Source organism: Morchella sextelata (assembly GCF_020137385.1).
Source record: "Morchella sextelata strain SCLS chromosome Unknown scls_10, whole genome shotgun sequence".
Classification (NCBI taxonomy): Eukaryota; Fungi; Ascomycota; class Pezizomycetes; order Pezizales; family Morchellaceae; genus Morchella; species Morchella sextelata.
The window spans coordinates 772,121-795,826 of record NW_025408625.1 but is presented as its reverse complement, the minus strand read 5'-3'; the positions used below and the strand labels follow the sequence as shown (position 1 = coordinate 795,826).

The 23,706-nt window shown below is 49.5% G+C and overlaps 5 protein-coding genes across 5 annotated transcripts; 2 read left to right on the top strand and 3 right to left on the bottom strand.

Annotated features, from left to right (window-relative positions):
• Nucleotides 1–1,038, bottom strand: H6S33_001190 (uncharacterized protein; the record flags this gene model as incomplete). The annotated part of the gene is made up of 1 exon (XM_044832540.1): nucleotides 1–1,038. The coding sequence occupies one exon, from the start codon at nucleotides 1,036–1,038 to the stop codon at nucleotides 1–3; it is 1,038 nt and encodes a 345-aa protein (XP_044694157.1).
• A 15,002-nt stretch (nucleotides 1,039–16,040) lies between these two features.
• H6S33_001189 (uncharacterized protein) lies at nucleotides 16,041–16,820 on the top strand (the record flags this gene model as incomplete). Its single annotated transcript, XM_044832539.1, has 1 exon — nucleotides 16,041–16,820. One exon carries the CDS (start codon nucleotides 16,041–16,043, stop codon nucleotides 16,818–16,820), a length of 780 nt encoding a protein of 259 aa, XP_044694156.1.
• A 998-nt stretch (nucleotides 16,821–17,818) lies between these two features.
• On the bottom strand, nucleotides 17,819–19,169 carry H6S33_001188 (uncharacterized protein; the record flags this gene model as incomplete). Its single annotated transcript, XM_044832538.1, has 3 exons — nucleotides 17,819–17,869; nucleotides 17,928–18,238; nucleotides 18,302–19,169. 3 exons carry the CDS (start codon nucleotides 19,167–19,169, stop codon nucleotides 17,819–17,821), a joined length of 1,230 nt encoding a protein of 409 aa, XP_044694155.1.
• Nucleotides 19,170–19,246: 77 nt separating this feature from the next.
• Nucleotides 19,247–19,756, bottom strand: H6S33_001187 (uncharacterized protein; the record flags this gene model as incomplete). The annotated part of the gene is made up of 1 exon (XM_044832537.1): nucleotides 19,247–19,756. The coding sequence occupies one exon, from the start codon at nucleotides 19,754–19,756 to the stop codon at nucleotides 19,247–19,249; it is 510 nt and encodes a 169-aa protein (XP_044694154.1).
• Nucleotides 19,757–22,338: 2,582 nt separating this feature from the next.
• Nucleotides 22,339–23,118, top strand: H6S33_001186 (uncharacterized protein; the record flags this gene model as incomplete). Its single annotated transcript, XM_044832536.1, has 1 exon — nucleotides 22,339–23,118. The coding sequence occupies one exon, from the start codon at nucleotides 22,339–22,341 to the stop codon at nucleotides 23,116–23,118; it is 780 nt and encodes a 259-aa protein (XP_044694153.1).
• Nucleotides 23,119–23,706: the final 588 nt, after the last annotated feature.

Here is a 23,706-nt window from a genome sequence, read left to right as displayed (position 1 = left end):
CTACTCATCACCTTCTGCTATCCTGATCAAATTGAAGCCGTTCTTCAGGTCTATCTTTGTGAAGATCTTGGCCTTGAACAACCTGTCTCTGAGCTCACTCATGATAGGCAGCGGGTACTTGTCCTTGACAGTGACCTTGTTCAATCCTCTGTAGTCCACACAAATCCGCAATGTCCCATCCTTCTTAGGAATGAACAGTATGGGCGCCGCAGCAGGGCTGTTACTTCTAGAGATCTTTCCTGAAGACAATTCTTTGTCCAGGTACTCTCGGAGGGCCTTCAACTCTGGAGCGGAACATGGGTACAGCGGGCCAAATGGGGGAGCGGTGCAAGGCAAGAGTTTGATCTTCAAATCATTATGGGAATGCGGCGGCATTTCCTCAATCTTCTCTTGACTGAACACATCAGCCCATTCCCGGTAAAGGTGGTGTATCTTCTCAGCGATATCACCTCCGTCCTCATCATGCCATACTGAATCAACCAATTGGTAGACTGTCTCTTCCTCTTCCAACATCTGGTATGGAGAGATCAGTTCAATCTTGGTGGCCGCTGGGAGACAATTCTGCTTGCAGTAGTCACTCCTCCAGCTCATGGTGTTGAGTTCCCAGTTGATGTCCGGGTTATGCTTCCTAGCCCAACTAATTGGCAGGTAGCCGGTCATTCCTTCTTCCAAAGTAGCCACCTCCCATCGGAGTGTCTCCTTATGATCTCCCATAGTCATGCGGACCGGATGAGTATAATACTCACCTCCTCCCATCATGACATCTCCTTGAGCATCAAGCATTGTCAGAGGTTGATCCCGCCGCACTAAGGGAATTCCATGCTTCCTGACAAAACTCTGGTTGAGGATTGCTCCTGTACAACCCGTGTCAAACAGGAAAGACCCTTGGGCACCTTCATCCTTTCCTTTGACTGTCCATGACAGTCCTGCCTTTAGTATAGGTCTTTTTCCATGTACTGGTAAGGAGGGAAGCCTCTGTTCCAACCTTCTTTGCTTAACAGCGGATTCTGGACTCGTTTCTCTTTGTCTTTTTAACATAGCTAAATAGCTTCGGGCACTACTAAGATCAAAGATCCTTTGGTTCTATTCCCAAGCGATAATATAGCAGGTATGATGTGTGGTAATTTTGGTAGCGGTTTGGAAGTGTCTTGATAGCAAATGTAACTTTGGTAGAGCACTGACAGACCAGCTGTTTCGGGGCTTAAACCCATCCTCAGAGTGCTTGGAGCAATCAAATAGGCAGAAACACAATCATAATTTATTCAAAAGAAACATAGAAACCAAAACCCCATATAAAAGAAAACTAGTAAACATAGACTCAGACAGACACTTTCTACCAGATGATTTCATTGTCCGAGTCTTGCTCAGGCTGAAAAACAAAATCTTCTGTAACCTCCGGGAGTACAACAAGTGGATCCTCTGCTACTACAGCAGCCACTTTAGCCTTCTTCTGAGAGCTGGACTTGCCATTCCCTCTTTTCCGCTTTTGTACTCTCACTGCTGCCACTCGGACAACAGTAGGTTCCTTTGACCAACAATCGGTCCATTTGTGTCTGGACTTGCCGCACTATTGCACAAGTCAGTCTATGCACTCTACCAAGAGGGAGTACCGAAAGGTCATACCTTCAAGCATACTTCTGCTTTCCTTCTTTCTTCTAGAATATCCCCCGGGATACCCTTCAGTTCCACCGCTTTGTCTTTTGGTCCAGGAGTCTTCTGAGTTCCGGAAGAGCTTGCAGCTTCTCTTTTCCTCTTAGGCTGCTGGTCCTTCTGAGCAGGAGGATCTTTCTTGGTCCGAGGGGGCGCTTTCTCAGCTGCCATCCCTTGGTACCTCTCATGGGTGTGCCCTAGCTCTCTTAGGGCAGCTATCCGCTCCATCAAGGACTTTGGCTTGGGATTGAAGAGAGCCCAACTCATGCCTAGGTCCGCAAGGAGGGAATTATTGATCTTATCATCCACCAACTGTCCCTCATAGCCAGTCTTCCACATCAGCTGAATAATAGTATTCAGGAAGAGATCAATTCCTCCTCGGGCTGTGTGGGTAAGGGTATTCCATTGGGCTACAGCATCATCTCTAGAGATGGCTTCGCCGAAAGCTGCTCTGAAAGCATCCACAAAGGAATCCCAGCGCTTCCATCTCTGATCCAACTGCACCGGCATTCCAGCAAGACGGTTGGCTGAGGTTTGATCAATTGAGTTGTGGTATGCCTCATACCATCGGATCGCTGCCTCTCCTTCCATCAAGTTGCCTGCATATCGGATCTTAACCTCCTCAGAGGTAAATGACAGGCTCTCAATGGAGAACACATTCTCACATTGCCGGATGAAGGTCTCCACTTGCTCCGCCTTGCCTTGGAACTTAGAAGGTGGTGGTGCCTTTGGCTCTCGGGCCCTGGTAGAAGTAGAAGGGGGAGAGGCGGCCGGAAGTCGGTACTGCTGTGACATCATAGCAAACAAATCCTTTTGTTGCTTCTCCAACTTCTTCTTAAGATATCTCCGCCAGCCTCTTCTGTCACCACCTTCTGGTTCTGAGTCTGAACTGTCAGAACTGTCTGAGTCTCCAGGAGCGGGAGCGCGGGCCACTGGAGGTGGAGGATTCTGATTTCCACCGCTTCCACCCTGTACATTAGCTGGAGGGGGAGCGGTGGCCGCAGCAGGAGGGGCCACAGGTGCCACTGGTGCCGGATTGCTGGCCAATGGTGAGGTTGCTGCTGGTTGGGCGGCCCCAGACATGGTGAACCTTCCCGGGTTCCTGGCTAGCGGACTGGGAGGTCCTCGGCCTGCACCTGAGAAGAACTCTCCTTCATAGACAAAGGATCGGTCAGCTCCTCCAAGGAGTGGGTGTGATCCTCCGAAGTGGCTAGGTGGTAAGGGCGAAGCCCCCACCGCTGGCTGCACAATAGGGATGACTCTCCTAGTGGATCGGACCGGGAATGCTGCGAAGGGGCTGGCCTTCCGCTGCATTGTCCTGGTGGCTGCCCTAGAAGAGGACCTGGAGACGGGATTTGGTGCCGGAGTTGCTGGTCTACCCACCACCAGCCTTCCTTCATCAAGAGCTCTCTGTATCTCGGCAACAAAGTCTGGTGGAGTGGCCGGATTTGTCCACTCAATCTCCATGGCATCAACATCGGCATTCAGTTCATCTCTTTCTGCATACTTCCGGAGCTCTTCCTGAACAGAGTTGACTTCCGATCTCATGTACTCTAGAGCTTCTGCCATCAGAGCATTCTGTGCTGCCTGGCGCTCTTGTACAATGAGCAGTGCCTGACTGCCTCGATTCAACTGACTCTGCAGGCTGTGCTGGAGGTAGGTCTGAAGCTCTGTGAAGAACTGTTGTAAGGAAACCTCATCGGTATCCTGCCAGGCAGGCTCACAGCCGGGAATATAGGCCTGTAGAGCGGTCCTGGGTTTCTTAACAAGCTGTGTCTGCCCGGTGGCATCAAGCTAGAGGGGCACCGGCTGCCATTCGATCTGAAGGGGTGCATCTGGAGCCGAGAGGGCGGACATTTTTGTATAGAGGAAGAATAATCTGAAGGTGACTTGATGTAACGGAGCCATTTCAACTGTCTGGTGTATGAGTACACACAGGGCCCGATTACATGCTGAGAGTTATTGTTAGAAGCCAGTTGCGCGGTGATATGCAAGTACCGGCAGTGTGGTTAGCTACCAGCTGTTAGAGTAACTACATTCCGGGCGCTAGGAAGGGGATCTATTCATGGGAGCAATGACTGACGAGTCTATGCCTCGCCAGTGACTAGAAGACCGGCCAGAGTGAAGCTCTGATTGTCCGGTGATCCTCTATATCCTCTGAGCATTGTATGACCGCCAAAGAGGCAGGGACTATGCTAGGGAAGTCTACAATAAGCGAAAGCTCTACAGCAATGATTAAGCTTACACCTGAGCGGCAGCTCATTCATGCAGGCCCTCGGTTGTGTGGCAACCAAGGCTGCAGGTGTTACAAAGGCTTTGACTAAGGGTGGTTGCCTTGGGTATCGGAAACACCTGCTGACGCTTAGAGAAAAGCGGGGTAGCGGTGGTATTGTTTCCGGTACTGAGGGAAGGCCCACCGGAACTTAGTAAAGGAGTTAGGAGCAGAGAATAGAGGCCTTTGGAGTATAAGTACTCAGGTTCATTCTCGCCCTTCAGTCCTATTCTCCCCAGTCTTCATCAAAAAAAAAAACCAAGTTCTTATCGGTAGCAGAGCCCTTAAAGATTATTGAGTTCTAGCGATAGTATCTTTGAATAATCTGCAACCTGATTGTCTATCTTGCACGGCCGTCTCTATTCTATACATATCTATTTCTCTTAGAAAGGACCCCCGTTACAGATAATCTTTACGGCTCAAGTCACCTTCAGATTATTCTTCTTCTATACAAAAATGTCCGCCCTATCAGCTCCAGAAGTGCCTCTTCAGATTGAATGGCAGCCGGTGCCCCTCCAGCTTGATGCCAACGGGCAGACACAGCTTGTTAAGAAACCCAGGACCGCTCTACAGACCTATATCCCCGGTTGCGAGCCTGCCTGGCAGGATACCGACGAGGTTTCCATCCAACAGTTCTTCACAGAGCTTCAGACCTACCTTCAGCATAGCCTGCAGAATCAGTTGACCCGAGGCGGTCAGGCACTGCTCGTTGTGCAAGAGCGTCAGGCAGCACAGAATGCTCTGATGGCAGAAGCTCTTGAATATATGAGGCATGAAGTCAACTCTGTCCAGGAAGAACTCCGAAAGTACGCGGAAAGGGATGAATTGGCAGCCGATGCCATGGAGATTGAGTGGACAAACCCGGCAACTCCGCCAGATTTTGTTGCCGAGATACAGAAAGCCCTTGATGAAGGAAGGCTAGTGGTAGGGAGACCAGCAACTCCGGTACCAAATCCAGGCTCCAGGTCCTCGTCCAGGGCAGCCACCAGGACAATGCAGCGGAAAACCAGTCCCTTCTCAGCATTTCCGGTTAGATCCACTAGGAGAGTTGTTCCTATTGTCCAGCCAGCGGTGGGAGCATCTCCCTTACCTCCTAGTCGCTTTGTAGGAGTAAATCCATTTCTGGGATTAGCCGACCGATCCTTTGACTATGAGGGAGAACTCTACCCAGGTGCAGGCCGAGGACCTCCCAGCCCGCTAGCCAGGAATCCAGGAAGGTTCACCATGTCCGGGGCCGCTCAACCAGCAGCAACCTCACCACTGGCCAGCAATGTGGCACCGGTAGCACCTGTGGCCCCTCCTGCTGTGGCCGCCGCTGCCCCTCCAGCTCAGGCACAGGATGGAAGTGGTGGGAACCAGAACCCTCCGGCCCAAGCACAGGGTGGAAGTGGTGGAAACCAGAACCCTCCACCTCCTGTGGCCCGTGCTCCTGCTCCTGGAGACTCAGACAGTTCTGACAGCTCCGATTCGGAACCAGAAGGTGGTGATAGAAGAGGCTGGCGGAGATATATCAAGAAGAAGTTGGAGAAGCAGCAGAAGAATCTGTTGGCTATGATGTCCCAGCAGTTCCGACCTCCGACCGCCTCTCCCTCTTCCTCAACAACCAGGGCCCGAGAACCAAAGGCACCACAACCCTCCAAGTTCCAGGGCAAAGCGGAGCAAGTGGAGACCTTTATCCGGCAATGTGAGAATGTGTTCTCCATTGAGAGTCTGTCCTTTACCTCTGAGGAGGTTAAGATTCGATATGCAGGCAACTTGATGGAAGGAGAGGCAGCGATCCGATGGTATGAGGCATACCATAATTCGATTGATCAAGCCTCCGCCAACCGCCTTGCTGGAATGCCGGTGTCCTTGGATCTGAGATGGAAGCGTTGGGATTCCTTTGTGGATGCTTTTAGAGCTGCCTTCGGTGAAGCCATCTCCCGAGATGATGCTGTAGCCCAATGGAATGCCCTAACCCACACGGCTCGAGGAGGAATAGATCTCTTCCTGAATACTATTATTCAGCTGATGTGGAAGACTGGCTATGAGGGTCAGTTGGTGGATGATAAGATTCACAATTCCCTCCTCCCGGACCTAGGCATGAGTTGGGCTCTTTTTAATCCCAAGCCAAAGTCTTTGATGGAGCGGATAGCTGCTCTAAGAGAGTTAGGGCACACACATGAAAGGTACCAAGGGATGGCAGCTGAGAAAGCGCACCCTCGGACCAAGAAAGATCCTCCTGTTCAGAAGGACCAGCAGCCTAAGAGGAAAAGAGAAGCTGCAAGCTCCTCCGGACCTCAGAAGACTCCTGGACCTAAAGACAAAGCGGTGGAACTGAAGGGTATCCCGGGGGATATTCTAGAAGAAAGAATGAAAGCAGAAGTATGCTTGAAGGTATGACCTTCCGGTACTCCCTATTGGTAGAGTGCATAGACTGACTTGTGCAATAGTGCGGCAAGTCCAGACACAAATGGACCGATTGTTGGTCCAAGCAACCCACTGTTGTTCGAGTGGCAGCAGTGAGAGTACAAAAGCGGAAAAGAGGGAAGGGTAATTCCAACTCTCAGAAGAAGGCTAAAGTGGCTGCTGTAATAGCAGAAGATCCACTTGTTGTACTCCCGGAGGTTACAGAAGATTTTGTTTTCCAGCCTGAGCAAGACTCGGACAATGAAATCATCTGGTAGAAAAGTGTCTGTTTGAAGTCTATGTTTACTAGTTTTCGTTTATATGGGTTTTCGGTTTATTGTTTCTCTTGAATAAACTATGATTGTGTTTCTGCCTATTTGATTGCTCTAAGCACTCTGAGGATGGGTTTAAGACCCGAAACAGCTGGTCTGTCAGTGCTCTACCAAAAGTTATATTTGCTACGAAGACACTTCCAAAACCGCTACCAAAACTACACATCATATCTGCTATAACTTCGCTTGAGAATAGAACCAAAGGATCTTTGATCTTAGTAGTGCTCAAAGCTATTAGCTATGTTGAAAAGACAAAGAGAAACGAGTTCGGAACCCGCTGTTAAGCAAAGAAAGCTGGAACCAAGGCTTCCTTCTTTACCAGTACATGGAAAAAGACCTATACTGAAGGCAGGACTGTCATGGACGGTCCAAGGAAAGGATGAAGGCGCCCAAGGGTCTTTCCTGTTTGACACCGGTTGTACAGGAGCTATCCTCAACCAGAGTTTTGTCAGGAAACATGGAATTCCCTTAGTGCGGCGGGATCAACCACTGATAATGTTTGATGCTCAAGGAGATGTCATGATGGGAGGAGGTGAGTATTATACTCACCCGGTCCGTATGACTATGGGAGATCATAAGGAGACACTCCGATGGGAGGTGGCTACTTTGGAAGAAGGAATGACCGGTTATCTGCCAATTAGTTGGGCAAGGAAGCATAACCCGGATATCAATTGGGAACTCAACACCATGAGCTGGAGAAGTGACTACTGCAAGCAGAACTGTCTCCCAGCGGCCACCAAGATTGAACTGATCTCTCCATACCAGATGCTGGAGGAAGAAGAGACAGTCTATCAATTGGTTGGTTCAGTATGGCATGATGAGGACGGAGGTGATATTGCTGAGAAAATACACCACCTATACCGGGAATGGGCTGATGTGTTCAGTCAAGAGAGAATTGAGGAAATGCCGCCGCATTCCCATAATGATTTGAAGATCAAACTCTTGCCTGGGACCGCTCCCCCATTTGGCCCGCTGTACCCATGTTCCGCTCCAGAGTTGAAGGCCCTCCGAGAGTACCTGGACAAAGAATTGTCTTCAGGAAAGATCTCTAGATCAAACAGCCCTGCTGCGGCGCCCATATTGTTCATTCCTAAGAAGGATGGTACATTGCGGATTTGCGTGGATTACAGAGGCTTGAACAAGGTCACTGTCAAAGACAAGTACCCGCTGCCTATCATGAGTGAGCTCAGAGATAGGCTGTTCAAAGCCAAGATCTTCACAAAGATAGACCTAAAGAACGGCTTCAATTTGATCAGGATAGCTGAAGGTGATGAGTGGAAAACCGCTTTCAGAACTCGCTATGGACTGTATCAATATAATGTAATGCCGTTTGGACTATGCAACGCTCCCTCCGCCTTCCAGGCAATGATCAATGATGTGCTAAAGGAACTACTGGATGAAGGAGTGGTTGTCTATATTGATGACATCCTCATCTACTCGGAAAATGAGAAAGAGCATGAGCTACTGGTCAAGAAGGTCTTACAGAAGCTTAGGGAAGCTAAGCTCTGTGCCTCGATCAGTAAGACATCCTTCCATGTCCGAGAGGTAGAATACCTGGGCTATCACATCTCAGGACAAGGAGTATCTATGTCGGAAGACAAGGTGGAGGCAGTTAAGGAATGGCCGGTCCCTGAAAATATTAAGGCAGTACAGGCATTCCTCGGATTTGCAAACTTCTATCGCCGCTTTATTGAAGGCTTCAGTAAGGTTTGCAAACCATTAACTGACCTCCTGCAAAAAGATAAAAAATGGTATTGGACGGCAGCACATGAGCAGGCCTTTGAAGAACTCAAGGGGCTGTTCACAAGCGCTCCAATCCTTCTTCATTTTGACCCTAGTAGGAGGACGGTGGTCGAGACAGATGCCAGTGATTTTGCCAAGGGAGCGGTGCTCTCTCAGTATGGGGATGATGGGAAGCTACATCCGGTGGCATTCTATTCTAAGAAGTTGTCTCCTGCTGAGATCAACTATGACATTCATGATAAGGAAATGGGAGCTATTGTAGCCTCTTTCCGAGAATGGGAACACATGCTCAAATCTTGTGAGCAAGAGATCACGGTTTTTACAGACCACAAGAACTTGGAGTATTTTAATTCTACCAAGGTTCTCACTAGGCGGCAAGCTAGATGGTCTGAGGACCTCGCAGGCTACAATTTTAAAGTTGTCTACAGACCGGGAGAGAAGAATGGCAAGACTGATGTGCTATCTAGGCGCTGGGATCACCGCCTTGGAGAGGGAGGTGAAACTCTGCAGCCGGAGCCACAGATCTTTTTCAGGCCAGGTCAATTGGTTTTGGATCCTGTAAAGCTAGCGGCTGTCAGGGTGAATCAATTGCAGAATACATTCTTGGAGCGCCTATATGCGGCTGCTAAAGAGGATAGTTTCTGGCAGGAACTGCACCGCTCTCTGGTTGAAAGGAAACCAAATTTGGACCAGAACTTATCGGTCAAGAACGGTCTCATCTTCTATAAGAATAGATGGTATATACCCAAAGATAAGAAGCTTCAGATGGAAATACTGTCCGATACCCATGACTCTAAGGTGGCTGGTCATTTTGGCCAATTTAAGACACTAGAGCGGGTGAAAAATAACTTCTTTTGGCCCAACATGGATAAGGATGTTGAGGAATATGTCTGGAGCTGTGATAGCTGCCAGAGGAATAAGACCTCAAGACATAAGAAGTTTGGTATGCTCCAACCGTTGGAGATACCCTATCGGCCATGGACCTCTATCTCTATGGACTTCATTGTGGGATTACCGGAATCTAGTGGGTTTACAAAGATCTGGGTAATAGTGGACCGTTTTTTCGAAAATGGCACACTACATCCCTCTTCCTACCCTCAATAAAACGGAAGATTTGGCTAAGTTGTTCTTGAAGGAAGTTTGGAGACTCCATGGGTTACCTGATGACATAGTCTCGGACAGAGATAGCAGGTTCATCTCTCACTTTTGGCAATCTCTCATGAGCCTCCTCAATGTGAAGCTGAAGATGTCCACATCTTTCCACCCCCAAACGGACGGTCAAACAGAAAGAGTTAACCAGACCCTGGAACATTACTTGCGGAGTTATTGTTCATATCAACAGGATGACTGGGCAGAACTCTTGCCTTTGGCAGAGTATGCATACAACTCGGCGGTCTCTGAATCTACCAAAGTATCGGCGTTCTATGCCAACTATGGATATGAACCCAGGACCAACTGGCCGGCCCCAAAGGAAGGAGTAGAATGGAACAATCCAGCAAGCGAGGTCATGATATCTCAATGGGAATCTACCTGGCAGGCTATGAACGCCAGCTTGGGTAAAGCTAGATTAAGGATGGCCCGGTGGTATGATGCTCATGCCCTGGCACCGCCTGAAATCAAGCCCGGAGATGAAGTAATGTTGGACCGGCGCAATGTGCAAACAAAGCGGCCTTTGGGAAAACTGGATCAGAAGAAGATGGGACCCTTCAAGGTCTTAGAAGCTATTGGTACCCGTGCCTACAAGCTCTCTCTTCCCCCCCAGATGGGAATCCACCCGGTCTTTCATGTCTCCCTTCTGGAACCTTACCGAGCACCGGTAGATCCTGAGAGAAGAGTTCCTGTACCGGAGCCTGAAGAGATTGAAGGAGAACAGAACTGGGTTGTCCGGGAGGTAGCTGATAGCCGGGTCAATAAGAAAAGAAGACGAGTGGAGTACCTAGTGCTGTGGGAAGGTTATGAGAACGAGGATGCTACATGGGAACCTTGGGAGCATCTCAAGAAGAGTGCTGAAGAAGCCCTTCGAGATTTCCATATGAGGTATCCTAAGAAACCCAAGGACAAGCGGATTGTTGGGGTGTAGTTTTTTCCTTTTGGGTTTTCATTTCCTTGCATATCACGGAGTTCCTTGTCATATAGATTGAATAAATAATAGAATGGTTATAGATCTTGGAGACCCAGATCCTGGAAGAGGGGAGTGGTGTAACGGAGCCATTTCAACTGTCTGGTGTATGAGTACACACAGGGCCCGATTACATGCTGAGAGTTATTGTTAGAAGCCAGTTGCGCGGTGATATGCAAGTACCGGCAGTGTGGTTAGCTACCAGCTGTTAGAGTAACTACATTCCGGGCGCTAGGAAGGGGATCTATTCATGGGAGCAATGACTGACGAGTCTATGCCTCGCCAGTGACTAGAAGACCGGCCAGAGTGAAGCTCTGATTGTCCGGTGATCCTCTATATCCTCTGAGCATTGTATGACCGCCAAAGAGGCAGGGACTATGCTAGGGAAGTCTACAATAAGCGAAAGCTCTACAGCAATGATTAAGCTTACACCTGAGCGGCAGCTCATTCATGCAGGCCCTCGGTTGTGTGGCAACCAAGGCTGCAGGTGTTACAAAGGCTTTGACTAAGGGTGGTTGCCTTGGGTATCGGAAACACCTGCTGACGCTTAGAGAAAAGCGGGGTAGCGGTGGTATTGTTTCCGGTACTGAGGGAAGGCCCACCGGAACTTAGTAAAGGAGTTAGGAGCAGAGAATAGAGGCCTTTGGAGTATAAGTACTCAGGTTCATTCTCGCCCTTCAGTCCTATTCTCCCCAGTCTTCATCAAAAAAAAAAACCAAGTTCTTATCGGTAGCAGAGCCCTTAAAGATTATTGAGTTCTAGCGATAGTATCTTTGAATAATCTGCAACCTGATTGTCTATCTTGCACGGCCGTCTCTATTCTATACATATCTATTATCTGTAACGGGGGTCTCTTCTAAGTGGAATAGAATAAAGTAGAATAGAGACGGCCATGCAAGATAGACAATCAGGTTGCAGATTATTCAAAGATACTATCGCTAGAACTCAATAATCTTTAAGGGCTCTGCTACCGATGAGAACTTGGTTTTTCTTTCTGATGAAGACTGGAGAGAACAGGACTGAAGGGCGAGAATGAACCTGAGTACTTATACTCCAAAGGCCTCTATTCTCTGCTCCTAACTCCTTACTAAGTTCCGGTGGGCCTTCCCTCAGTACCGGAAACAATACCACCGCTACCCCGCTTTTCTCTAAGCGTCAGCAGGTGTTTCCGATACCCAAGGCAACCACCCTTAGTCAAAGCCTTTGTAACACCTGCAGCCTTGGTTGCCACACAACCGAGGACCTGCATGAATGAGCTGCCGCTCAGGTGTAAGCTTAATCATTGCTGTAGAGCTTTCACTTATTGTAGACTTCCCTAGCATAGTCCCTGCCCTTCGGCGGACTTACAATGCTCAGAGGATATAGAGGATCACCGGACAATCAGAGCTTCACTCTGGCCGGTCTTCTAGACAATGGCGAGGCATAGACTCGTCAGTCATTGCTCCCATGAATAGATCCCCTTCCTAGCGCCCGGAATGTAGTTACTCTAACAGCTGGTAGCTAACCACACTGCCGGTACTTGCATATCACCGTGCCACTGGCTTCTATCAATGACTCTCAGCATGTAACCGGGCCCTGTGTGTACTCATACACCAGACAGTTGAAATGGCTCCGTTACACCAGGTACTCCCGAAGCACCTTCAGTTCGACTTCGGATAGGGAGTAAACGGGTCCCCATGGTGGTTGCTTCCCTGGTTCGAGGTCTATCGCATGGTCGTAAGATCGATGCGGTGGTAATTTATCTGCTTCCGATGGTAGGAAGACTTTAAGGAATCCGTGGAGCCAAGATGGAAGAGTTTCGCGGAGGTTAACCGATTCATCTTCCAATAGACAAATGCTACCGATGAATTGGGCCTCCGGATCGTCCAGTACACCCTCGTCCATTTCTATTTGAGGTTCCTTATCAGTGAAGCATCGACTCTTGCAGTTCTCGCCATCGTAGGAGACTTCCCCATTTGACCCTATAACCGGCTTATTTTCTTTCAATCACCAGTTCGGTAGTATTGCATCGATGCCAGACGGGAGAGGGGCGATTTCGAACGATAGTTGCGTTTGATGCCCCCTTGACATTATAAGTAATGGTTGTGTAAAGGCGTGTCCCGTGCCCTTCATAACTTCTCCCGTAAATCCAAATACCCGGGCCGGGACGTCTCTTTTCACCTTCGGGACTTCAAAACTATCAACAAAAACAGCAGACAAAACAGGACCAGTTGCACCAGTATCCAACAACACCTTACAAGGTAAACATTTTTCCGCAAAACAAATAAACTGATTAACGATTGGTCGAGGACCATGAATAGGTTCCTCCAAAATTTTTTGTTTTTTCTTCGGTGGGGACTCTCTCCCCTCCTGCCTTTTTCTTTTCATATTTTTTTTGTTGTTTTCCGTCAGTGATAACATAGCAATCTGGGGATACTATTGACCTGACTCATCAGAGTCCCCTTTTAAAAATCCTCGTCGAAATCCATCTCAAATTCCGATCCGCGTTCTCGCACAAACGCTTGCCCACTGGTGTACTCTGCCGCACCCGTAGCAGCCGGCTTCCTAGCACGGTGCCTCATACGCTTTCTCTGAGGTTGGGGTTCCGGTGGTTCCATATCGTGGTCGCCATCGTCATCGCGGGTATGCTTTCGGGAGAAAGAGGAGATAGATGCACTGCTGTTAGCATCTGAACGACACCATTTCCAAAGATGACCCTTTCAGCCACATCGCACACAGACACCATCGGTCTTTCGCTGATCTCGGACCGGCTGTGGAACTCCTTTGGTGGCTTCGTCGTAGTCGTGGAATATTGGTTTATTTCCTGACTTATTCTTGCTGGTGCTCTTCTTATCTTGCCCTTTCTCTTTCTCCTCAGTCTGAGCCCTCCCCTTAATCTTAAACCCTTTCTCCTTCTGCCGAGAATTCCCACCATTGTTCGACTCCCTTCCTCTCGACTCCGCTTTCCCCAACATCTTCATCTGCTCTTGATAAGCCTCGTGAGCCTTGCCGGCTCGTTCCAACTGTTGGATCTACTCGGAGTCGTCATCGGTTGGATCGAAGCGTGAGTGGCGCTCTCGAATTTCATTAGGTAGCCCTTGGAGCAGGGCGGCACGATAGGATGCTCCTTTCATTTGAGCATGCTGGTTCATAATCTCCATCCTCGTCAGGTAGTCGCCGATGTTAGCAGAGTACTTGAACTGCTGCATCTTCATCGCGTTTTCCATAGCCTCCTGAATGCTTAAGAAGCGTTTCCTGATCTCCTGACGGAACCGTGTCCAAGTAGCGTAGTCCGCGGCTGCCGGTCCTAGCATCTTGGTCTCAATATATTCCATAAACCACTCCTTTGCCAACCCACACGTATACGTCCCAGCGAACAGTACCTTGTTTCTGTCCGTTCGGAACTTCTTTGGCTTCTGCTCGAAGTAGATCTCACACTCCATGAGCCAATGCCTCAGGTTATGCTTCCTGGCATTATCGAACTCAAAGGGTATTTTGGCGAGCGAATCTACCATATCGTCGTCCTCAGGCGGCGCCGAATTCCGGTTCCCGCCTCGGTTCATTCTCCAATTCTTCCGATCGTGCGACCATTCGCTGTTATCGTCGTCATCGTCGTCGGAAGGTTCTGGGTCTCCCCCAACATTTCCTCTTGGTGGGTTTCGGGGAGGTAGATTTCCACCATTCCCTCCTACTGGAGCAGCGCCTACCGGTCACCTGCCACTATTTCCCTGCACTGGGCCGGCATCCTCCGGTTGCCTGCCTCCATTTCCTCCTACTGGACCAGCGTTTCCTCCTACTGGGCCAGCATTTTCGGGGTTCTTGCCATTGCCAACAGGAACCGTTTGGGGTGCATTAGGGTTCAAGGGAACACTCACCATGGAGGGTGCTACCGACACATGTTGTCGTAGTCGTTCCTCCATCTCGGCTATTCGTTGGTTTCTTACATCATCGGACTGCTTGAATTGCGCCAACAGCTCCCGTTGTTCCCTTTTCTCTTGCTCTCGCTCTTCTCTTGCAACTCTCAGCTGTCGTTCCGCCTCCAACAGTTGGTTCTGGATAATCCGATGGTTACGATCCAGAACCTCGTGGTCGGCGGCTCGTGCAGCTTCCTGTACTTGTCGAACATTTTCGACGAGCTCAAAGAGCGATTCGAGATGTTGCTTCTGGGCAATGGCTTCTTGCCGTACTTTCTTATCCAGGATTTGCCCACTCCCCTGCACTTGTTCCTGGAGGTTTTGTAGCTGCTGCCAAACGGCCTGTCCAGCTGTACCAAGATCCCTCATTTGTGCCTCATGGGTATCCAAAACTCCTGCATGGACCTCGTAAACTGGGCTTGAGCAGAGCGTTTACTCGTCGACCTAGTTTGTGTAGAGGGTCCTCTCTGGAGTAGAGGATCTGGGCTATCAGCCCTTGATATTACCATAGAATCTTCCCCTCCGGCCTCCTCAGTTACTGCCGAGGTATCTATGAAGTAATTATCCCTTATGGTAGTCATTGCAATTGGGGATAATGATGATAGTTCTTCTTTTTGAGGTGACTTCGTTACTCCAAGTGAACTTGTGAGTAACAATATACTGTGAGGGATGCGTACCAGACCACAAGAGTACACTACGCAGAGCTCAGAGTTCGGCTAACAGCTACAAAGGTAGGAGTCTCCAAGTTCTCTTCAGTCAACGTCGAGTATGAATCTCCTCGATCCGATACGGGCCCCGCGAGCTACGTTATCAACAAAGATTCACTAGAGTTAGTGTATAGGATTCGACCGTCTTCGACGTAATAGTTCAGGTAGAGTCCGAAGTCACAGTAGAGTAAAGTAATTCCAAAAGTATAGTCAAATAAAGTTGTAACTCACGTATCAATGATTTATATTGTTAAGACTCTGATTTCGCCGATGATGGTTTGGCTAGTCAGTGAATGACACAGTATTTATATCCCTCGCTTATGTCTCGAGGACCCAGTCTACTAATAATACAGTATACACTCGGGGCATGCCCGAGACCCTGAAAAACAACCCAGAACATTTAACTCCTAAGTCCGTAACCCAAACTCCTAAACCCGCTGAAACCCCTCAACCTATTTATCCACTCTAATGCACGTTTCCGTGTCGATGTTTCTTCTCCATCGGCCGTCTGGTGGATAATCGTCAGCGTCGGCTATTCGGAGGTCTCGGACGGCAAGGCTACCTACTAAGGCCTCTTCCCACATCGCTTTCCCACATAGCAGAGTCCTCTCATGCCCACAGGTACCGCCGATAGGTACTCGGTCGGCTGGTAGCTTGCGCCGATTCGCTCCGGGTGGTCCGATCTTCGATCCGATTGATTCCAGCTGTCCCTCATATATCCACCGGTCCAAAGGCACTCCCCTCCGGCGGTTTGACGCTCCGGGGGTTATTATTGGGGTCGAAAACGTGTTTTTTAACTAGGAAAACCGCAACTCCGCATTTGGTCGCATATTGATCGCACCGCACCTCGTGGGTGCGAACCGGAGTTTGACATTAGTGTACAGAGAGTATTGTGGTATCTACTGGCCTTTTCTCTTACTCCCGTAAATGCTTAGCATGCCCGTAACACTGGAGCACTACTTACGAGCGTTCTGCAACTACGAACAAGATGATTGGGCAGAGCTCCTCCCGTTGGCGGAGTATGCTTACAACAACTCGGTTACCACCGCCACGGGTCAATCTCCGTTCTATACCAATTACGGTTATAACCCAAGAACCAACTGGCCGACGGAAGCCGAAGTGGTCAACCCAACCAGTGACCTGTACGCTCACTTCATCCGAGGAGTTCATGATTCTGCTCTCGTTCGCTTAACAGATACCAGAGAGAAGATGGGGAAATACTATGATCGGAAAAGGGACGAACCGCCTAACTTCAAGGTGGGAGACATGGTTATGCTCAATGCGATCAATATCAAGACCCGTCGCTCCACCAAAAAGCTCGATCATAAGAAACTCGGCCCGTTCAAAATCATCCGACTAGCCGGAAAACGAGCCTGTGAATTGGAACTGCCACCACAAGTCAAAATTCATAACCTGTTCCACATCGAACTCTTGGAACGTTATCGACAGAGCAGTATCCCAGGCCGCGAACAACGTCCCCCAACTCCCGAAGAGGTCGACAAGGAAGGAGAGGTTCTGTATGAAGTGGAAAGTATTGTGGGAAGTCGGAAGAGTAGAAAAGGATTAGTGGAATACCTGGTGAAATGGCGGGGCTACTCAATGAGCGACTGCACTTACCAAGTCATGGACGTTATGGACGAAGATGTACTTGATCTAGTCCGCGACTTTCATCGAAGGAACCCCAAGGCCGTGAGGGACCAACGCCTGAGACTATAGAGGTACCCTACGGGGCTAAGTCCTTCCCCTCCACAGACACCGCGGGTGATATGTGGAGCAGGTTTACTGGAACCATTGTCTGTCGGAAGATGTCCCGAGACGTGACACCCTGGAAGGGGGGTAAGCTGTTACGGGCATGCCAACCATTTACAGGAGTAAGAGAAAAGGCCAGTAGATACCCCAATACCCTCTGTACACTAATCTCAAACTCCGGTTCGCACCCACGAGGTGCGGTGCGATCAATATGCGACCAAATGCGGAGTTGCGGTTTTCCTAGTTAAAAAACACGTTTTCGACCCCAATAATAACCCCCGGAGCATCAAACCGCCGGAGGGGAGTGCCTTTGGACCGGTGGATATATGAGGGACAGCTGGAATCAATCGGATTGAAGAACGGATCGTCCGGAGCAAATCGGCGCAAGCTACCAGCCGACCGAGTACCTATCGGCGGTACCTGTGGGCATGAGAGGACTCTGCTATGTGGGAAAGCGATGTGGGAAGAGGCCTGAGTAGGTAGCCTTGCTGTCCGAGACCTCCGAATAGCCGACGCTGACGATTATCCACCAGACAGCCGATGGAGAAGAAACATCGACAGGGAAACGTGCATTAGAATGGGTAAATAGGTTGAGGGGTTTCTGCGGGCTTAGGAGTTTGGGTTACGGACTTAGGAGTTAAATGTTCTTGGTTGTTTTTCAGGGTCTCGGGCAGGCCCCGAGTGTATTCTGTATTATTAGTAGACTAGGTCCTCGAGACATAAGCGAGGGATATAAATACTGTGTCCTTCACTGACTAGCCAAACCATCATCGGCGAAATCAGAGTCTTAACAATATAAATCGTTGATACGCGAGTTACAACTTTATTTGACTATACTTTTGAAATACTTTATTCTATCGTGACTTCGAACTCTACCTGAACTATTACGTCGAAGACGGTCGAACATCATACGCTAACTCTAGTGAATCTTCGTTGATAACGTAGCTCGCGGGGCCCGTATCGGATCAAGGAGAATCATACTCGACGTTGACTGAGGAGACCTTGGAGACTTCTACCTTTGTAGCTGTTAGCCGAACTCTGAGCTCTGCGTAGTGTACTCTTGTGGTCTGGTACGCATCCCTCACAGTTGTATTCTTGTAGCCTACTAAGTACTTTGCCGACCAGCTCCGTGTGTTCCTCTCGGGACTTGCTATATATTAGGATATCATCAAGGTATACTACTACACCTTGATCCAAGAATTCTCTCAGCGCATCATTCATCATATTCTGGAAGGTCGCCGGCGCATTTGCCAGCCCAAAAGGCATGACGAGGTACTCAAAATACCCGTACCGCGTACGGAATGCTGTCTTCCACTCATCGCCGTCTTTGATCCTGATGAGGTTGTAACCTTCCTTCAGGTCAATCTTCGAGAAGATAACCGCCCCTGCCACTCGACCTCACAGTTCGTCCATAAGCGGTAATGGATACCTGTTCTTAATGGACACACGGTTAAGTCCACGGTAGTCAACGCAAAGTCGCAGACTACCGTCCTTCTTCTTCACAAATAGGATTGGGGCTCCTGCTGGGGATTTGCTGGGCCTAATCTTTCCCAGTCGCAACATTTTGTCCAGGTACTCCCCAAGCACCTTCAGCTCGACTTCGGATATGGAGTAAACGGGTCCCCATGGTGGCTGCTTCCCTGGTTCAAGATCTATCGCATGGTCGTAAGATCGATGCGGTGGTAATTTATCTGCTTCCGATGGTAGGAAGACTTTAAGGAACCCATGGAGCCAAGAGGGAAGAGTCTCGCGGAGGTTGACCGATTCATCTTCCAAGAGACAAATGCTACCGATGAATTGGGCCTCCGGATCGTCCAATACACACTCGTCCATCTCTATTTGAGGTTCCTTGTCAGTGAAGCATCGACTCTTACAGTTATCGCCATCGTAGGAAACTTCCCCATTTGCTCCTATAACTGGTTTGTGTTCTTTCAACCACCAGTTCGGTAGTATCGCATCGATGCCAGGTGGGAGAGGGGCTATCTCGAATGATAGTTGCGTCTGATGCCCCCTTGACATTATAATTAATGGTTGTGTAAAGGCGTGTCCCGTGCCCTTCATAACTTCTCCCGTAAATCCAAATACCCGGGCCGGGACGTCTCGTTTCACCTTCGGGACCTCAAAACTATCAACAAAAACAGCAGACAAAACAGGACCAATTGCACCAGTATCCAACAACACCTTACAAGGTAAACATTTTTCCGCAAAACAAATATACTGATTAACGATTGGTCGAGGACCATGAATAGGTTCCTGAAAAATTTTTTGTTTTTTCTTCGGTGGGGACGCTCTCCCCTCCTGCCTTTTTCTTTTCATATTTTTTTTGTTGTTTTCCGTCAGTGATAACATAGCAATCTGGGGATACTCCTGACCTGACTCATCAGAGTCCCCTTTTAAAAATCCTCATCGAAATCCATCTCAAATTCCGATCCGCGTTCTCGCACAAACGCTTGCCCACTGGTGTACTCTGCCGCACCCGTAGCAGCCGGCTTCCTAGCACGGTGCCTCATACGCTTTCTCTGAGGTTGGGGTTCCGGTGGTTCCATATCGTGGTCGCCATCGTCATCGCGGGTATGCTTTCGGGAGAAAGAGGAGATAGATGCACTGCTGTTAGCATCTGAACGACACCATTTCCAAAGATGACCCTTTCGGCCACATCGCACACAGACACCATCGGTCTTTCGCTGATCTCGGACCGGCTGTGGAACTCCTTTGGTGGCTTCGTCGTAGTCGTGGAATATTGGTTTATTTCCTGACTTGTTCTTGCTGGTGCTCTTCTTATCTTGCCCTTTCTCTTTCTCCTCAGTCTGAGCCCTCCCCTTAATCTTAAACCCTTTCTCCTTCTGCCGAGAATTCCCACCATTGTTCGACTCCCTTCCTCTCGACTCCGCTTTCCCCAACATCTTCATCTGCTCTTGATAAGCCTCGTGAGCCTTGCCGGCTCGTTCCAACTGTTGGATCTACTCGGAGTCGTCATCGGTTGGATCGAAGCGTGAGTGGCGCTCTCGAAGTTCATTAGGTAGCCCTTGGAGCAGGGCGGCACGAGAGGATGCTCCTTTCATTTGAGCATGCTGGTTCATAATCTCCATCCTCATCAGGTAGTCGCCGATGTTAGCAGAGTACTTGAACTGCTGCATCTTCATCGCGTTTTCCATAGCCTCCTGAGTGCTTAAGAAGCGTTTCCTGATCTCCTGACGGAACCGTGTCCAAGTAGCGTAGTCCGCGGCTGCCGGTCCTAGCATCTTGGTCTCAATATATTCCATAAACCACTCCTTTGCCAACCCACACGTATACGTCCCAGCGAACAGTACCTTGTTTCTGTCCGTTCGGAACTTCTTTGGCTTCTGCTCGAAGTAGATCTCACACTCCATGAGCCAATGCCTCAGGTTATGCTTCCTGGCATTATCGAACTCAAAGGGTATTTTGGCGAGCGAATCTACCATATCGTCGTCCTCAGGCGGCGCCGAATTCCGGTTCCCGCCTCGGTTCATTCTCCAATTCTTCCGATCGTGCGACCATTCGCTGTTATCGTCGTCATCGTCGTCGGAAGGTTCTGGGTCTCCCCCAACATTTCCTCTTGGTGGGTTTCGGGGAGGTAGATTTCCACCATTCCCTCCTACTGGAGCAGCGCCTACCGGTCACCTGCCACTATTTCCCTGCACTGGGCCGGCATCCTCCGGTTGCCTGCCTCCATTTCCTCCTACTGGACCAGCGTTTCCTCCTACTGGGCCAGCATTTTCGGGGTTCTTGCCATTGCCAACAGGAACCGTTTGGGGTGCATTAGGGTTCAAGGGAACACTCACCATGGAGGGTGCTACCGACACATGTTGTCGTAGTCGTTCCTCCATCTCGGCTATTCGTTGGTTTCTTACATCATCGGACTGCTTGAATTGCGCCAACAGCTCCCGTTGTTCCCTTTTCTCTTGCTCTCGCTCTTCTCTTGCAACTCTCAGCTGTCGTTCCGCCTCCAACAGTTGGTTCTGGATAATCCGATGGTTACGATCCAGAACCTCGTGGTCGGCGGCTCGTGCAGCTTCCTGTACTTGTCGAACATTTTCGACGAGCTCAAAGAGCGATTCGAGATGTTGCTTCTGGGCAATGGCTTCTTGCCGTACTTTCTTATCCAGGATTTGCCCACTCCCCTGCACTTGTTCCTGGAGGTTTTGTAGCTGCTGCCAAACGGCCTGTCCAGCTGTACCAAGATCCCTCATTTGTGCCTCATGGGTATCCAAAACTCCTGCATGGACCTCGTAAACTGGGCTTGAGCAGAGCGTTTACTCGTCGACCTAGTTTGTGTAGAGGGTCCTCTCTGGAGTAGAGGATCTGGGCTATCAGCCCTTGATATTACCATAGAATCTTCCCCTCCGGCCTCCTCAGTTACTGCCGAGGTATCTATGAAGTAATTATCCCTTATGGTAGTCATTGCAATTGGGGATAATGATGATAGTTCTTCTTTTTGAGGTGACTTCGTTACTCCAAGTGAACTTGTGAGTAACAATATACTGTGAGGGATGCGTACCAGACCACAAGAGTACACTACGCAGAGCTCAGAGTTCGGCTAACAGCTACAAAGGTAGGAGTCTCCAAGTTCTCTTCAGTCAACGTCGAGTATGAATCTCCTCGATCCGATACGGGCCCCGCGAGCTACGTTATCAACAAAGATTCACTAGAGTTAGTGTATAGGATTCGACCGTCTTCGACGTAATAGTTCAGGTAGAGTCCGAAGTCACAGTAGAGTAAAGTAATTCCAAAAGTATAGTCAAATAAAGTTGTAACTCACGTATCAATGATTTATATTGTTAAGACTCTGATTTCGCCGATGATGGTTTGGCTAGTCAGTGAATGACACAGTATTTATATCCCTCGCTTATGTCTCGAGGACCCAGTCTACTAATAATACAGTATACACTCGGGGCATGCCCGAGACCCTGAAAAACAACCCAGAACATTTAACTCCTAAGTCCGTAACCCAAACTCCTAAACCCGCTGAAACCCCTCAACCTATTTATCCACTCTAATGCACGTTTCCGTGTCGATGTTTCTTCTCCATCGGCCGTCTGGTGGATAATCGTCAGCGTCGGCTATTCGGAGGTCTCGGACGGCAAGGCTACCTACTAAGGCCTCTTCCCACATCGCTTTCCCACATAGCAGAGTCCTCTCATGCCCACAGGTACCGCCGATAGGTACTCGGTCGGCTGGTAGCTTGCGCCGATTCGCTCCGGGTGGTCCGATCTTCGATCCGATTGATTCCAGCTGTCCCTCATATATCCACCGGTCCAAAGGCACTCCCCTCCGGCGGTTTGACGCTCCGGGGGTTATTATTGGGGTCGAAAACGTGTTTTTTAACTAGGAAAACCGCAACTCCGCATTTGGTCGCATATTGATCGCACCGCACCTCGTGGGTGCGAACCGGAGTTTGACATTAGTGTACAGAGAGTATTGTGGTATCTACTGGCCTTTTCTCTTACTCCCGTAAATGCTTAGCATGCCCGTAACACTGGAGCACTACTTACGAGCGTTCTGCAACTACGAACAAGATGATTGGGCAGAGCTCCTCCCGTTGGCGGAGTATGCTTACAACAACTCGGTTACCACCGCCACGGGTCAATCTCCGTTCTATACCAATTACGGTTATAACCCAAGAACCAACTGGCCGACGGAAGCCGAAGTGGTCAACCCAACCAGTGACCTGTACGCTCACTTCATCCGAGGAGTTCATGATTCTGCTCTCGTTCGCTTAACAGATACCAGAGAGAAGATGGGGAAATACTATGATCGGAAAAGGGACGAACCGCCTAACTTCAAGGTGGGAGACATGGTTATGCTCAATGCGATCAATATCAAGACCCGTCGCTCCACCAAAAAGCTCGATCATAAGAAACTCGGCCCGTTCAAAATCATCCGACTAGCCGGAAAACGAGCCTGTGAATTGGAACTGCCACCACAAGTCAAAATTCATAACCTGTTCCACATCGAACTCTTGGAACGTTATCGACAGAGCAGTATCCCAGGCCGCGAACAACGTCCCCCAACTCCCGAAGAGGTCGACAAGGAAGGAGAGGTTCTGTATGAAGTGGAAAGTATTGTGGGAAGTCGGAAGAGTAGAAAAGGATTAGTGGAATACCTGGTGAAATGGCGGGGCTACTCAATGAGCGACTGCACTTACCAAGTCATGGACGTTATGGACGAAGATGTACTTGATCTAGTCCGCGACTTTCATCGAAGGAACCCCAAGGCCGTGAGGGACCAACGCCTGAGACTATAGAGGTACCCTACGGGGCTAAGTCCTTCCCCTCCACAGACACCGCGGGTGATATGTGGAGCAGGTTTACTGGAACCATTGTCTGTCGGAAGATGTCCCGAGACGTGACACCCTGGAAGGGGGGTAAGCTGTTACGGGCATGCCAACCATTTACAGGAGTAAGAGAAAAGGCCAGTAGATACCCCAATACCCTCTGTACACTAATCTCAAACTCCGGTTCGCACCCACGAGGTGCGGTGCGATCAATATGCGACCAAATGCGGAGTTGCGGTTTTCCTAGTTAAAAAACACGTTTTCGACCCCAATAATAACCCCCGGAGCATCAAACCGCCGGAGGGGAGTGCCTTTGGACCGGTGGATATATGAGGGACAGCTGGAATCAATCGGATTGAAGAACGGATCGTCCGGAGCAAATCGGCGCAAGCTACCAGCCGACCGAGTACCTATCGGCGGTACCTGTGGGCATGAGAGGACTCTGCTATGTGGGAAAGCGATGTGGGAAGAGGCCTGAGTAGGTAGCCTTGCTGTCCGAGACCTCCGAATAGCCGACGCTGACGATTATCCACCAGACAGCCGATGGAGAAGAAACAT